The 15727-nt window shown below is 40.4% G+C and overlaps 2 protein-coding genes across 4 annotated transcripts in view; one reads left to right on the plus strand and one right to left on the minus strand.

Annotated features, from left to right (window-relative positions):
• LOC121043360 (membrane-spanning 4-domains subfamily A member 14) overlaps nucleotides 1–8873 on the minus strand; it is a 24778-nt gene extending 15905 nt beyond the window's left edge. Inside the window, exons 1-3 of the mRNA XM_040495026.1 lie at nucleotides 8605–8873; nucleotides 7193–7321; nucleotides 741–788 (exon numbers count right to left, since the gene is read on the minus strand). Coding sequence (XP_040350960.1) covers nucleotides 741–788; nucleotides 7193–7321; nucleotides 8605–8739 — 312 coding nt within the window. The 5' untranslated portion in view covers nucleotides 8740–8873. The remainder of the gene's footprint in view (nucleotides 1–740; nucleotides 789–7192; nucleotides 7322–8604) is intronic.
• LOC121043357 (membrane-spanning 4-domains subfamily A member 4A-like) overlaps nucleotides 1–15727 on the plus strand; it is a 168914-nt gene that overhangs the window by 83167 nt on the left and 70020 nt on the right. The gene's annotated exons all lie outside the window — the stretch shown is intronic.

Here is a 15727-nt window from a genome sequence, read left to right on the forward strand (position 1 = left end):
TATATATATTCCTACTCACTCCATATATATATGTTCCTTTATAACTTGAATATATATATTCAAGGCATCCTGCCTGCCTCTGTCTACGTAGCTCTCAGTGAGTCAGGGTTAGGTCTGCCTGTCCTTAGTTTATTCCTCAGCTCTTAAGGGAACCAATACAGAGAAAAGAACAGCATTGGGTCATTATCTGTAGTGTCTGTACTTATTTCTATGGGTGGAGAAAGATGGGGGCTTTCCCATAGTTCCCCCAGAACTTTCCTATAGTCTGTAGCTATTCTTAGAGGGAAGTGGCAGAGGACCATAAAAACAGTGTTAGAATGGCTTTAAGAGAAGGCTCACATATCCATAGCCTTAAAAAAAACACGAGTCATTGGAAGGTAGTACAGACTTTTGTCTTTTCTATGTAATATCTTATTAAATTCTCAGAATAACCTTTTGAATAACTTTTCTCTTCCAAGTTGACACAGCAATGAGTGATAGCCTTGATTCTATCCCAGAATGATCTGCTATCAATGTCAGACTCTGTCTTTCAGACCCTGGGCAGGCCCCCAAGAAAAACTTCTGTTGGTGGGGGTGAAAGCTAATGGTGACGTTAGCAGGTGGGGATGACCTGAACTGCAAATTTGATGTCTAAAGATTTTCTTGGGAGATCCTTTGTTTTAAAGGCTTTATATAGTAAGATGATGCAAAGCAAGCAGAAGGTTTTAAACTACATAGAAGTCATGAAAGTAACTTACCATACATTTTTTCTTCTCATTGATTCCTGTGATGTATCCCGTAATAACAAACTATTAAGAAGAAAAGAGATAAAAGTTAGCAGGTAGTGTGTTTGACTCTCTTACAGTATAAATTCCTTCAGAGACCGTATTGTAATCTCTATGTCTGTGAATCTCCCCAACTATTTGGTCTCTCCCCCTGAGCATCAGGGAGGAAGGAGGGCAGGCACCGATGTAAGAAGAAATACTGTGTTGGATATGCCCAGCACTGAACAACACCCCTTTGCCAGGGTCAGTTGGGAGAGGCAGGCCCTTCTTTAAGGTCCACAAAATACCACCCAGATGTTTGCCCAGCTGGGCTCTACACAGAAAGGTAATCCTGGACTCTGGGCCTGGAAGAGGGAATGGTGAGCTGTGTCTGCTCTCAGCAGATGGAGGAAGACGTTCAGGGCAGAACTCTCTAACGGCTGGTATCAGGGCTGGAATCTAGTATAGTTATCTCAGCCACTTCTTGTATCTGGAACATAGAGTCTTGTACAACCCAAGGAAAACGGAGAACTCTGTCACCCAAAGTGGAGCCCCTTACTCATTTGAATATTCTGGGAATGAGAACTTCTGTCGGAATTGGTGTTGGACCTTGAGGACATCCGGGTCTCAGTGTTCGGGACCTCAAGGTGACACACGGAGATCAGAAAGTTACCTTTGATTCCTCCCTCCACTTCACTGCCCACAACAGATCACCACTGGATCGATTCTACCTCCAAAGCGCTCTCAAAGCTTCCCATCTCTTTCTATCTCCACTGCGGCCCATCCAGGTCAGGGAATCCCCTGGATTCTTGCAGCCTCCTTTCAGCTGATTGTCCCAGGTTTGCTGTTACCATCCTTGAATTTGTTTACAGCTCAGAAAACCCAATGATGTTTTAAAGATAACAAGTCTTCAAATGTCACTCTCCTGTTTAAAGATTATCAGTGGGTTCCCCTTGCTCTCATATTAGAGTGGCCACATTCTTTTAAAAAAATTTTTTTTTCAACGTTTATTTATTTTTTTGGGGACAGAGAGAGACAGAACATGAACGGGGGAGGGGCAGAGAGAGAGGGAGACACAGAATCGGAAACAGGCTCCAGGCTCCGAGCCATCAGCCCAGAGCCTGACGCGGGGCTCGAATTCATGGACCGCGAGATCGTGACCTGGCTGAAGTCGGACACTTAACCGACTGCGCCACCCCAGGCGCCCCTAGAGTGGCCACGTTCTTAATATGACCACAAGGGCTGGCACAACCTGGTTCCATCCTACAGTTTTGGCCTCATTTTGTGCCAGTGCCATAGACTCATTGGTCTTCTTTCTGCTGTTCTTTCCCATATCAAGCTTCTCACTCATGCTTTGCCTTTGCCAGGGGAGGCTTTCCTTGCATTTCACCCAGTGAACACCTATGTGCAAAGCACTTCGCTGACCTCCATGCCAGGTGAATGCCCCGTTAAATCTTCACAGGGCATCTGGAACTTGTCTCTTAGAGTACTTAGTGCAAGTGAAATAACGTATCTGTGGAGTCAATTTCACTTTTCCGCTTCCAGCTTCCCTATCATATGGCAAACCCCATCTGTTTCTAAGAGGAGCAATTCACCACCTCCCTAAGAGGGCCTTGTTTGCCTCTCAGCACCTACAACACTGCCAAAGATAGACTATGTGCTCAGTAAATATCTTCTCAGTGAAGAGTGGAGTTTTAAAGAGCAGCATGCCAGAACCTCACTAGAATCCATCGGTGCAGGTCACACTGAGTCACACTGGGGAAATTCTGTTGTGAAATAAGGAGGTGGGGAGTTGGTCTTTTTGTTTCTCTACAGTGTGGCATGTGTAGTTTGAAGATTATAGTTCATATTACAGTATTTCTATTTGGAAAACGAAAATACTAGTAGTTGTGTTTGACCTGGAGATTATAGAAAAAGCATGGAATATTTATGTTTGTCAAAAGAGCAGGTTTTTAATAAAAACAATAGTCTCATTTAATTATTTAATGAATTATTATTTAATTCCTTTGTTCATTGAGTTATGTCTACTATGCAGCATGGTTCTAGCTTCTGAGAATGTAACAGAAACTAAAATAGATAATACTTTTGCCATCTTGGGAGGGTATGTTCTAGTGAGGAAAGCTGTGTTGAGTGTACCCTTAAATATTGTGGCACAAGATTAGGAACCAGAGCTGTTGGGATTGAATGGAACTAGCAGTACACTAAGAATTATAATTATGGCTCTATAAATAACTAGATGAGTGACACTCATAAAATTGTCTCTGGGAATAATAAGGGGATTAAACAACAATAGTCATCTTTAAAATTCTCCTTAAGCTATGAGAGTATATGATTCTATGAGTGCTAGCTAGATATGTTTACCTTATTATCTGTTCTTGAGATTAAACAACATGGTACTAAACAACTAATGGGTCAATGAAGCAGTCAAAGAATAAGCTTTAAAAAATCCACGGAGACAAATAAAAATGAAAATACAGTGGTCCAAAATCTTTGGGATGCAGTGAAAGCAGTTCTAAGAGGGAAATATATGGTGATACAGGCCTACGTCAAGAAGCAAGGAAAAGCTCAAATAAATAATCTAACTTAACTTTACACCTAAAGGAACTAGAAAAAGAAAACAAAGTCCAAGGTGAGTAGAAGAAGTAAATAATAAAGATCAGAGCAGAAATAAATGACATAGAGACTAAAAAACACAATAGGAAAAATCAGTGAAACCAAGAGCTGGTTCTTGGAAAAGATAAACAACATTGCTAAACCTTTAGCCAGACTCATCAAGAAAAAAAGGGGAAGGATACACATAAATAAAATCAGCAATGAGAGAGGAGAAGTAACAACTAACACCACAGAAATACAAAGGATTATAAGAGAATACCATGAAAAACTATACACCAAGAAATTGGACAACCTAGAAGAAATGGGTAGATGCCTAAAAGCACACAATCTTCCAAAACAGAATCAGGAAGAAATGGAAAATCTGAACAGGCTGATTAACAGTAATGAAATTGAGTCAGTAATATTAATAATAATAATTTTAAAAAGTGAAAGTCCAGGACCAGATGGATTCACAGGTGAATTCTACCATTTTTTTTTAAATTTTTTTTCAACGTTTGTTTATTTTTGGGACAGAGAGAGACAGAGCATGAACGGGGGAGGGGCAGAGAGAGAGGGAGACACAGAATCGGAAACAGGCTCCAGGCTCCAAGCCAGCAGCCCAGAGCCTGACGCGGGGCTCGAACTCACGGACCGCGAGATCGTGACCTGGCTGAAGTCGGACGCTTAACCGACTGCGCCACCCAGGCGCCCCCTACCAAACATTTAAAGAAGAGTTAGTATTTCTTTTTCTCAAACTATTCCAAAGAATAGAAGAGGAAAGGAAGCTTCCAAATACATTTGATAAGGACAGAATTACCTTGATACCAAAGCCAGACAAAGACACCAAAAAAAAAGGAAGACTGCAGGCCAATATCCCTGAGGAATATAGATTCAAAAATCCTCAATAAAAAAGGTGCCTGGGTGGCTCAGTCAGTTGAGCATCCAACTCTTGTCTTCAGCTCAAGTCATGCTCTTATGGTTTGTGAGTTCAAGTCCCATGTTGGGCTCTGCACTGACAGTGTGGAGCCTGCTTGGGATTCTCTGTCTTTCCCTCTGTCTCTCTCTGCCCCTCCTCCATTCTCTCTCTCTCTCTCTCTCTCTCTCTCTCTCTCTCTCTCTCTCAAAATAAATAAATAAACTCTAAAAAATTATTTAAAAAATCCTCAACAAAATATTAGTAAGCCACATTCAATAATACAGTGAAAGGATCATTCACTATGATCAAGTGAGATTTATTACAGGGATGCAAGGATCGTTCAATATTTGCAAATCAATCAACATGATACACCACATCAACAAAATGAAGGATAAAAATTACATGATTATCTCAATAGATGCAGAAAAAGCATTTGAAAAAATTCAGTACCCATTCATGATAAAAACACTCAACAAAGTGGGTTTAGAGGAACATACCTCAACATAATCAAGGCCATGTAAGAAAAGCCCATAGCTAACATCGTACTCAGTGGTGAAAAACTGAGAGCTTTTCTGCTACAATCAGGAACAAGACAAGGATGTCTACTCTCTCCACTTTTATTCAACATAATATTGGAGGTCCTAGTCAGAGCAATCAGGTAAGAAAAAGCAATAAGAGGCATCCGTATTGGTAAAGAAGAAGTTAAATGTTCACTATTTGCAGATGACCTGATACTACATGTAGAAAATATTAAAGACTCCACCAACTCCACCAAAAACAAAAAACAAAAAACAAAACAAGAACAACCAGAAGTAATACATGAATTCAGTAAAGTTTCAGGATACAAAATTAATACCCCCAAATCAGCAGTGTTTTTATACACTAGTAACAGTGCCCAAAGCCATCTACAGATTCAATGCAATCCCTATCAAAATACCAATGGCATTTTTCACAGAACCAGAACAAATAATACTAAAGCACTAAATTTGTGTGGAATCACAAAAGACCCTGAATAACCAAAGCATCTTAAGAAAGAAAAACAAAGCTGGAGGTATCACAATTTCAGATTTGAAGATATACTACAAAGTTATAGTAATCAAAACAGTATGGCACTGGCACAAAAGTGGACACATAGCTCAATAGAACAGAATGGAGACCCCAGAAATAAATCCATAATTATATGGTCAATTAATCTGTGACAAAGGAGATAAGAATATACAGTGGGAAAAAGACAGTCTCTTCAATGAGTGATGCTGGGAAAACTGGATAGCTATATGTAAAAAAAAGAATGAATGAAACTGGACTACTTTCTCTAACACCATACACAAAAATAAACTTAAAATGTATTAAATATCTAAATGTGAGACCTGAAACCATAAAAATCCTAGAAGAGAGCATAGGCAGTAATTTCTTTCACATCAGCCATAGAAACATTTTTCTGGACATGTGTCCTAAGGCAAGGGAAACAAAAGCAAAAATAAATTAGTGGGATTGCATCAAAATAAAAGCTTTTGCACAGTGAAGGAAACCATCAACAAAAATTTAAGAGACAACCTTCTGGATAGGAGAAGGCATTTGTAAATGATATATCCAATGAGGTGTTAATAACTGAAATATATAAAGAACTTCTACAACTCAACACCAAATAAAGCAAACAATATGATTTAAAAATGGGCAAAGGACTTGAATAGACATTTTCCCAAAGAAGACATATACATGGTCAATAGACACATGAAAAGATACCCAACGTTACTAATCACCAGGGAAATCAAAACCACAATGCGATATAACCTTACACCTGTTAAAATGACTAAAATAAAAGAAGACAAGAAATAACAAGTGTTGACAAGGATGTGGAGAAAAAGGAATGCTTGTACACTGTTGGTGGGGATGTAAATTGGTATAGCTACTGTGAAAAATAGTATGGAGTTTCTTCAAAAAAGTAAAAAGAGAAACACCATATGATCCAGCAATTCCACAACTGGTTATTTACTGAAAGAAAACAAAAACACTAATTCAAAAAGATAAATGCACCCCTGTGTTTATTGCAGCATTATTTGCAATAGCCAAGATATGAAAGTAACCTAAGTGTCCATCAATAGACAAAAAGAAAAGGAAGACGCAGTATATATACAATGGAATATTACACAACTATAAAAAAAGATGAGATTGTGCTATTTGAGACAGTGTGGACGGAACTAGAAGATATTATGCTTAGTGAAATAAGTCACACTGAAAAAGACAGATACCATATGATTTCACCTATATGTGGAATCTGAAAAAAAAAAAGGAATAAGCAAAACAAAAAAGCGATCCAGACCCATAAATACAGAGAACATACTGACAGTTGCCAGAGGGGAGGAGTAGGGGGAATGGAGAAATGGGTTAAGAGAAGAGGGACATACAGGCTTCCAGTTGTGGAATGAATAAATCAGAGGAATAAAAGGCACAGCATAAGGCATTCAGTCAGTGACACTGTAATAGTGTTGTATGTTGACAAATGCTAGCTACACTTGGGTGAGCACAGCATCATGTATAAACTTGTCAAATCACTATATCGTACACCTGAAACTAATGGAACATTTTTTGCTGGCTATACTCAAATAAAGACTGTCTACTCTCAACCTCCGTTTCCATATTTGCAAAAGAGAAAGTAGGATATTTACCCATCTGATCTCCCAGGTTGGTAGTAAGGAGCAGATGACTTACTCTACACACAGGGCTCTGGAAACTTTTAAACACTGTACGCCTAAGAGCAGTTATTACTGTGATGATGGTAGATGCAGTGACCAAATGGAGTTGCTTCTCTTGCCACACAAGGGACTATCTGGTCTCCTTGGGGACCACATTCATGGGATTCTTCACCCTGGGACCTGACTTGACACAGTTCAAACCAGTCTTGATAGTAATTTCGCAAAAGCTCCTAACTGGTAGTACTCACAATAAATGCTCCCCAGAATGGATATCCCGTGAGGAAAACGAGGGGAAATCTCTGGGAGAAATGGAAGTAATTGAATGCAAATATGGTTCCAACACCCGCAGTGATCAGAGCAAGCAGGATCTGGAGAGCCTGGGAGGAGAGAAATGGGTACATGAGGTCACTGGTGCCCCAGCCTCTTGGGACTCTCCCGGGCCCCTGGGACATCCCACTATGCTTATGTCACGCCTCCCTCGACACGAATGCCTTCCTCTTCCGTTTGCCCACTGCCCTCAGAGCTTCAGAAAGTCCGGTGTCTCTTCTTCTCACTTACCTGGGTCCTACAGGTTCACGTCTTTCACTTTCACCCTTCACTACTTATTATACCCCCTGTATTACCAGTTTACCTTGCGCCGGACAGATAGGAGTACATGTTTCCATATCCAGTCTGTGCTTTTGGAATTACGGCTCAGCCCCATTCTCTAAAATCTGTGAAGTTTGCTGATCTAGAGTGGAGGGGCTGGGGTGAGGTTTATGTCTCGTCTGCTCTTCCGGCAAGGGCCTGTCCAGAGGTGAGAGTAACCCAGTGGGCTCACGGGCCTGTGAGCAATCTGCACCATTGGTGGTCTGGCAGGGCTGGTGGCTCTTCTCAGGATACAGCTTCTCCTCCAGCATTCTGGGTTTTTCCCCCAGCCCACACCTCGATGGCACCACCCAAAGTGGTACTTTTACTCTTGTACTAAAGATAGAGGCTGTATACATAGCCCTCCCCTCGGTACATGCATGACTGAAAAATGTTTTGTCTGTATGTCTACGTTGTGGCTCACGGCGAAGCTTTGGAGAGACTTTTCAAAGAACCCCCATCGCCTGGAACGGCACAAAGGGGAAGTTTAACCTCTCCTCACATGGCTTTTAGCTCCAAGGGACATGCCACCACGCCCTGAGGTCACCTCCTCAATAAAATATTTGGGGAAATTATACCAGTTTCCTGCCTTTCTCTCTGCCAGGATTCAAAGAACAGTATTAACTCCACATGAAACAGCCCTAGGATTTCCTCAGGGTTAGGGAAGTTATTAATTGCAGGGTTAAATGAGCCCCCCCCCCACCAAGAAACATTTCTAAGACATGTTCATAAATAAGACATTTCTAAGGCCCTCTGCGTGCATTTCTAAACAGAATTTTTATTTCTCTTGTTCATCAAAATCTAGGAAAATGGTATTATTGGCTACATATTGGCTCTTCTGCTGAAGATCTGCTTATTTGTACAAGCAAATAACTTAGGGGTTTTTATGATTAATGAAGAAGGAAACATTGTAGGCAAAACGTGAGGGAAAAGAAAAGGAATCAAGTCCCTTCCTGTGTCTATTCAGACACACCTGGAAAAATAGCTTCTTTTCTCCCTTCCGAGGAAAACCCGTGGACAGGAGAGCACTTACCCCCAAGACTTTTGGCTCTCCCTTCAGGAAATCCAGCAGAGAGCTCTGAGGCTCATAGGGAAGGGCAGTCAGTACTGTTTCATTTGGTTGTATCATGATGTGGGATGATCTTTGGTCCTCAGATGAAGACTCCATGATTCAATGGCAGAGCTCTATTAGAAGAGTAAGTGATTGAAAAGCACAGCTAGAGTCATGGTCTTCCATTAGCCTCCCATGGAGTCCTTAGCAATGAGCCTTAGCAGTTGCCCTACTCACTCCTGCCACCACAGAATCACAGTCATTGAGTCATAGAGTCTTAGAATTCTAGAGCACATCCAGCCCCTGGGATCCACTTGTCCGGAAGACCCACTTTCTTGTCAGTTTGTGTATAAACAGGTGGCAAACACACACACACAAATAGATGGTGTACGTGAAAACAAATCCCAGTACCTATGCTCATGAGATATAAAGGAACTAAAACTTACGGAATGTCTATTCTGTCCTAGATTCTGTAGATAGTGTTTTGTTTTGGTATCTGTTAACGTTTAGTCTTTTAACAGTTCTATAGTGCTGAAACTGAGGTACAGAAGATTACATTGCCCAAAGTAACATACTAATGGGTAGGGAAAGGAGCCAGACTCCACTTGTCTGTCTCTAAAATTTGTGTTTTTTCCACCCTCTTCCGAAAGGCCTAAAGCTCATCCTACTCAAGGTCTTTCTGGTTTAAACAATACAAGTATGATGAAAGGAACAAAAAGTGCCTTTTGGAATTTTGCTTTTCATGTTTAATTCTTTGTAGTCCTGTATTTGTTATGATTTTAAGTATTAAACCATAAAGGCGAATGGTTTCACAAACTCAAAAACCATGTATGTACAAATGTCATCTTGAGTATTTCCTAGTTGGTGGCAACCATGGCCAGCAGGGTCTCTCAGCCTCGGCACTGCTGGCATTTGGGGCCTGATAATTCTTGGTTGTGGTGACCTGTCCTGTGCACTGTAGGATACTTGGCAGCGTCTGTGGCCCCTGCTCATTAGATGCCGGTCCCACGTCCCAGCTATGACAACCCAGATTGTCTCCGGACATTGCCAGATGTCCTTTGGGGGTGGGGAACAAAATCATTTCAGGATGAGAACCACTGACGTAGAGAAATAATTGCAGACTGTGTTCTTTGTTTTTTTTTCCTGATAGAATGACTCCTTTTCACATCCAGACTCCAGAGAGAGTATGTATTTCTCAATACAGCATTTTTCTTTTTTTTTTTAATTTTTTTTTCAATGTTTATTTATTTTTGGGACAGAGAGAGACAGAGCATGAACGGGGGAGGGCCAGAGAGAGAGGGAGACACAGAATCGGAAACAGGCTCCAGGCTCTGAGCCATCAGCCCAGAGCCTGACGCGGGGCTCGAACCCACGGACCGCGAGATCGTGACCTGGCTGAAGTCGGACGCTTAACTGACTGCGCCACCCAGGCACCCCATTACAGCATTTTTCTGCCAACATTTATTCAGATATATTTTAATTTAGGCGCCCAAGGTGCAACGCCACATTTTATTTTATTTTATTTTATTTTATTTTATTTTATTTTATTATTTTTCAAATTTACATCCAAGTTAGTTAGCATTTAGTGCAACAATGATTTCAGGAGTAGATTCCTTAGTGCCTCTTACCCATTTAGCCCATTCCCCCTCCCACAACCCCTCCAGTAACCCTCAGTTTGTTCTCCATATTTAGGAGTCTCTTATGTTTTGTCCCCCTCCCTGTTTTTACATTCTTTTTGCTTCCCTTCCCTTGTGTTCTTCTGTTCTGTGTCTTAAAGTCCTCATATGAGTGAAGTCATGTGATTTTTGTCTTTCTCTGACTGACTAATTTCACTTAGCATAATACCCTCCAGTTCCATCCATATAGTTGCAAATGGCAAAATTTCATTCTTTGGATTGCTGAGTAATACTCCATTATATGAGTATATGAGTATATGAGATATATATATAACATAATTATATATAATATATTATTATATAATGTAATTATATAATAATAGAATAATATATATTAAATATATATTTATATATAATAATATAATATTATATGTAATATAATATAATAATATAATATATATTATTATATGGTATATAATATAATAATATATAATATATATATAATTATATATATATAATATAAGCACATCTTCTTTATCAATTCATCCATCGATGGGCATTTGGGCTCTTTCCATACTTTGGCTATTGTCGATAGTGCTGCTATAAACATGGGGGTGCATGTGTCCCTTCAAAACAACACACCTATATCCCTTGGATAAATACCTAGTAGTGCAATTGCTGGGTCATAGGGTAGTTTTATTTTTAGTTTTTTGAGAAACCTCCATCCTGTTTTCCAGAGTAGCTGCACCAGCTTGCATTCCCACCAACAGTGCAAAAGAGATCCTCTCTCCGCATCCTCGCCAACATCTGTTGTTGCCTGAGTTGTTCGTGTTAGCCATTCTGACAGCTATAAGGTGGTATCTCATGGTGGTTTTGATTTGTATTTCCCTGATGATGAGTGATGTGGAGCATTTTTTCATGTGTCGGTTGGCCATCTGGATGTCTTCTTTGGAGAAGTGTCTATTCATGTCTTTTGGCAAGGCAACCTTTTAAACGAAACAAAGTGTGGGACAGGTCTGTACTTAAATTCTAACCAGAAGTGACAGATCACCAGAATCACGTGGAGAAGTCGTGAAAAGCATGCCGTGGCAATAAAAGGGAGGTGGACCCAGGGCAGTGCTGACTGACACTGCAGCCACACTCTGCAAGAAAAGCACCTGTTACCAACCATTGTGATTATTTGACGATCAAGGAATTACAATAGATTAAGCATTTTGTAACCTGACATGTTGGTTTGCCATTCACACACAGATATTTTATTGCCTTTTATTTAACATTTGGGGAAATTGTATGGGAGCTTGGGCTGACTAATAGCATATGGTTTTTCCTGTAAAATGATGCGAAAGAAGCGTGTTCATGAAGAATACCTGATTTTTAGGAAAGAATAACTGATGATAAACAGGAGACACTTACAATTTTATCTGCCTTGGTCCTTTCAAAAAAACACATCTCCTTTTATTGTTTTGAGAAGGTTATAGTTGTCAGCCTCTGCCTTTTCCCCCTGCTTCTTCTTAAAGATGGGTCCTTTGATAATATTTCAGTCTATGAATTCAGACGAGAAGGCAGAAACTAGCCTATTCCACGGAGAGGCGAGGTGAGAGGATCTCTGTGGGACAGCTGCCAACAGGATGATATTCTTTGGGTGGAAATGATATTCCCTCTATTCCCTCTTGCTTTCAACCTGCAGAAGACCACTCTTAGCGTTTGGCAGGAAACATTTAGCACTTAGCATGTGCCAATGCTGTTTTAAATAACATGAGATACTCCCTCCCTAGAGTCACCCTTGTGCACGTGCTACCATGTCACTCTCGCAACTTTAGGTGGTAGGTTTTATTATCACACCCATTTTAAAGAGGAAACAGGTCCAACGTTAATGCTGGTAAGGGTTGAGGCCGAAATTTGAGCTTGGCTTTCCCTTACATCTTCCATGCAACAATCTAGTGTGTGTGTTCTTTTTTTTTTTTTTTAAGTTTATTTATTTTGAGAGAGAGGGGTGCGGGGAGTGAGAGAGGGAGAGAGAAAAAATGTGAGCAGGGGAGGGGCAGAAAGAGAGAATTTCAGGGAGGCTCCGAGCTGTCAGTATAGAGCCCGATGCGAGGCTTGAGCCAAAACCGAGAGTCAGACACTTAACTGAGCCACCCAGATGCCCCTGTATTCGTTTTTTTTTTTTTTAAATTACAATTAACTACCACAAATACAGTGGCTCAAAACAACACACAAATGTGTTATCTTACCATTTTCATGGATCAGGGGTTGAAGCAGGGCCTAGCTGAGAGGCTTTGTTCAGGGTCTCACATGGATACCTATCATCAAGGTGTCAGACAGGCCGTATTTTCATCTGTAGTCTCAAGTGGGCAAAACCTACTTCCAAGCACGGTCAGGTTATTGACAGAATTTATTTCCTTGTGGTTGTATGACTCAGGGCCCTGGGTTTTGCTGGTTGGCTGCCCTCAGTTCCCTGCTTTCTCAACATGACCGCTCCCATCAGGCCACCGGGGAGTATCTTCACCCATGCTGGTTAAGATGGGAAGAAGGATAAAGAACTCGTGGTATGGATTTGAGTATGTGTGGCTCAGCCAGTAATTGTGAGTTACCTTTTGGGGAACCTGCAACTTTATTCTAAAACGTTGAGAGAACACAGAGTTCTAATATGTATGTTAAATATGTGCAATGTCTGCTTAGACTTGGTCGAAAGTGTTCACTCCTTTTCTTGCCGAGAATTTATTAGACCTTCTTGGTAGTGGTTCTTGCCTGATTGAGTTCCCAAAGTGAATACAGTAGTGAGACAAAAGAGGGAGTAAAAAATAACGCCCAAATCCCTAGCTTTAGAGATTGAACAGATGGACATGCCATTTATGAAAGACGACCAGGTGGGGGGAGTGGAGGGAAGTTGCAAATGAAACACACAATGTCTTGACTGCACCTGCTGTCAGTTTGGAATATTATTCCAGATAATTCTGAATATATGCCAGATAGTATTATTTGAAATCTTTTTGAAATCTTATTCCAGATAATTCTAAATATAGTTCTCCAGATATTCTTAAGAACCTTTCTGTTGCCAGAGAAACAAACAAATAAGAAATGGATCCTGGATTAAATATTTTAGGGGCTCCTGGGTGGCTCAGTCGGTTGAGCGACCGACTTCGGCTCAGGTCATGATCTCACGGTTTGTGAGTTTGAGCCCCGTGTCGGACTCTATGCTGACGGCTCAGAGCCTGGAGCCTGCTTCAGATTCTGTGTCTCCCTCTCTCTCTGCCCCTCCCCCACTCATGCTCTGTCTCAGAAATAAATAAACATTAAAAATAAATTTAAAAAAATATTTTATTGTGTTGCTTGGCTTACAGAACAAGGAAGATTCTCCAAGGCCCTCCACCCCCAGTGTAAAAATACTAATACACACACATTTGAAAACACACAAATAGGGGTTGAAAACCTCAGAAGAGACTAGTAAGTGAGTGCCCTCACTTCTAGATTAGTGCAGGTTGACCTACAATTAACAAACAAATAAAATACGTAGTATGTCAGATCATTGTGATTTGAGGAAAAAATAAGCAAGTGACAGGGAGAGAGAGCTGTAATTTTATGTAGGTTGGTGGGGGAAGTTTTACTGAAGCTAAGCTATTTGAAGAAAGACCCAAAAGAAGTGAGAAAGGAAGCCATGGAAATAATTGTAGGAAAAGTATTCCAGCCAGAGGGCCAACCAATGTAAAATTTATTTTTTAATATTATTTTTAATAACTTTTTAAAAATGTTTATTATATTTGAGAGAGAGAGAGAGAGAGGGAGGGGCAGAGAGAGAAAGAGAGAATCAGCACAGAGCCTGATGAAGGGCTCAAACTCACAAACCGTGAGATCATGACCTGAGCTGAAATAAAGAGTCGGACACTTAACCGACTGAGCCACCCAGGCGTCCCCTGATGTAAAATTTCTAAAGAAAGAATATGTCAAGTGACTGGAGTAGAGAGAGCAAAGGGGAATAGTTAGAGGTCAGAGCAGAAATGAGAGTTCAGATCCTATAAGGGTATTTAAAGACTCTGGCTTTTATTTGGAATGAAATGGAGTGGGTTTGAGCAGAGAAATGATATGATCTGATTTGAGATGGAAAAAAAAAATTCTCTCTCTGCCATGCAGAGAACAGAGTGAGTGGTGTAGTTGCCCCACTAGTTGGCTCATTGCAATAATGCCAATGGGAGATGATGAACCAGAGTGCTCATGAGATGGTGAGAAGCAATCAGACTCAATATATTTTGAAGTTAAAACTAGCAAGTTTTAATGCTAGACTGGATGTGGTGTGTGAAGAAAACAGAAGAGCCAAAGATGACCCCAAGGTTTTTGGAAGGTCATGTTTTAAAGGGATTTGACTATGGAGAAGTGGGGGATGGCTCAGTAACTAGATGGGCCAAGGGGTCCAAAGTAGCTTTTTCAAAAGTGTTTTTATTCAATTATAACACAGAAACAAGAGAACACAGTTATATGTATACAACTCCAGCATCCAGATCAAGGAAAAGAATGTTTCCATGAGCCCATAGACCCTCTGGGTTCCTTTCCAGTAACTACCTACTCCCAAAGGTAACCACTATCCTAGTTCTGACACTATTAGCTTAGCTTGTGTTTAAACTTTATATACACAGAATCAGACCATATGTACTCTTTTTATGTAACCAATTTCTTTTTATTATTGTAATTTTTTAAATTTATTTTTTAGTTTACTCCAAGTTAGTTAGCATATAATGCAATAATGATTTCAGGAGTAGATTCCAGCGATCCATCTCCGATATATAACACCCAGTGCTCATCCCAACGTGTCTTCCTTAATGCCCCTTAGCCATTTAGCCCCTCCCCCACCCCAACCCCTCCAGCAACCCTCAGTTTGTACTCTGTATTTAAGTCTCTTATGTTTTGTCCCCCTCCCTGTTTTTATATTATTTTTGCTTCCCTTCCCTTATGTTCATCTGTTTGTCTCTTAAATTCCTCATATGAGCGAAGTCATATGATATTTGTCTTTCTCTGGCTGACTAACTTCACTTAGCATAATACCCTCAAGTTCCATCCACGTAGTTGCAAATGGCAAGATTTCATTCTTTTTGATTGCCGAGTAATATCCATCTTCTTTATCCATTCATCCGTCAGTGGACTCTTCTATGCATGACCTTTTCCCCCCGAACATTATGTTTGTGGGATTTATCTATACAGCTGCATGTAATTGTAGTTTGTCCACTCATGTTACTGTTTAGTACTCCATTGTATGAATATACCAGAATTTTTATTTCTCCCTTCTATTGTTTATAGTCATTTAGATAGTTTCCTTTTGGAGGCAATTATGTGTATTACTTATATGACCATTTCTGTACATGTTTTTGGAAAACACGTGTATGCATGTCTGTAGTATATTCCCCTGGGGATAGGACCCAAGGCCTTTTTTGGGTCTTTACTGGGTAGGTGAGGTTGTTTACTCCAGTACAGTAATAAAATTATGGCTAATTTCTTCT

This window comes from Herpailurus yagouaroundi, unplaced genomic scaffold, assembly GCF_014898765.1.
Source record: "Herpailurus yagouaroundi ecotype Mexico unplaced genomic scaffold, PumYag 187, whole genome shotgun sequence".
Lineage (NCBI taxonomy): Eukaryota > Metazoa > Chordata > Mammalia > Carnivora > Felidae > Herpailurus > Herpailurus yagouaroundi.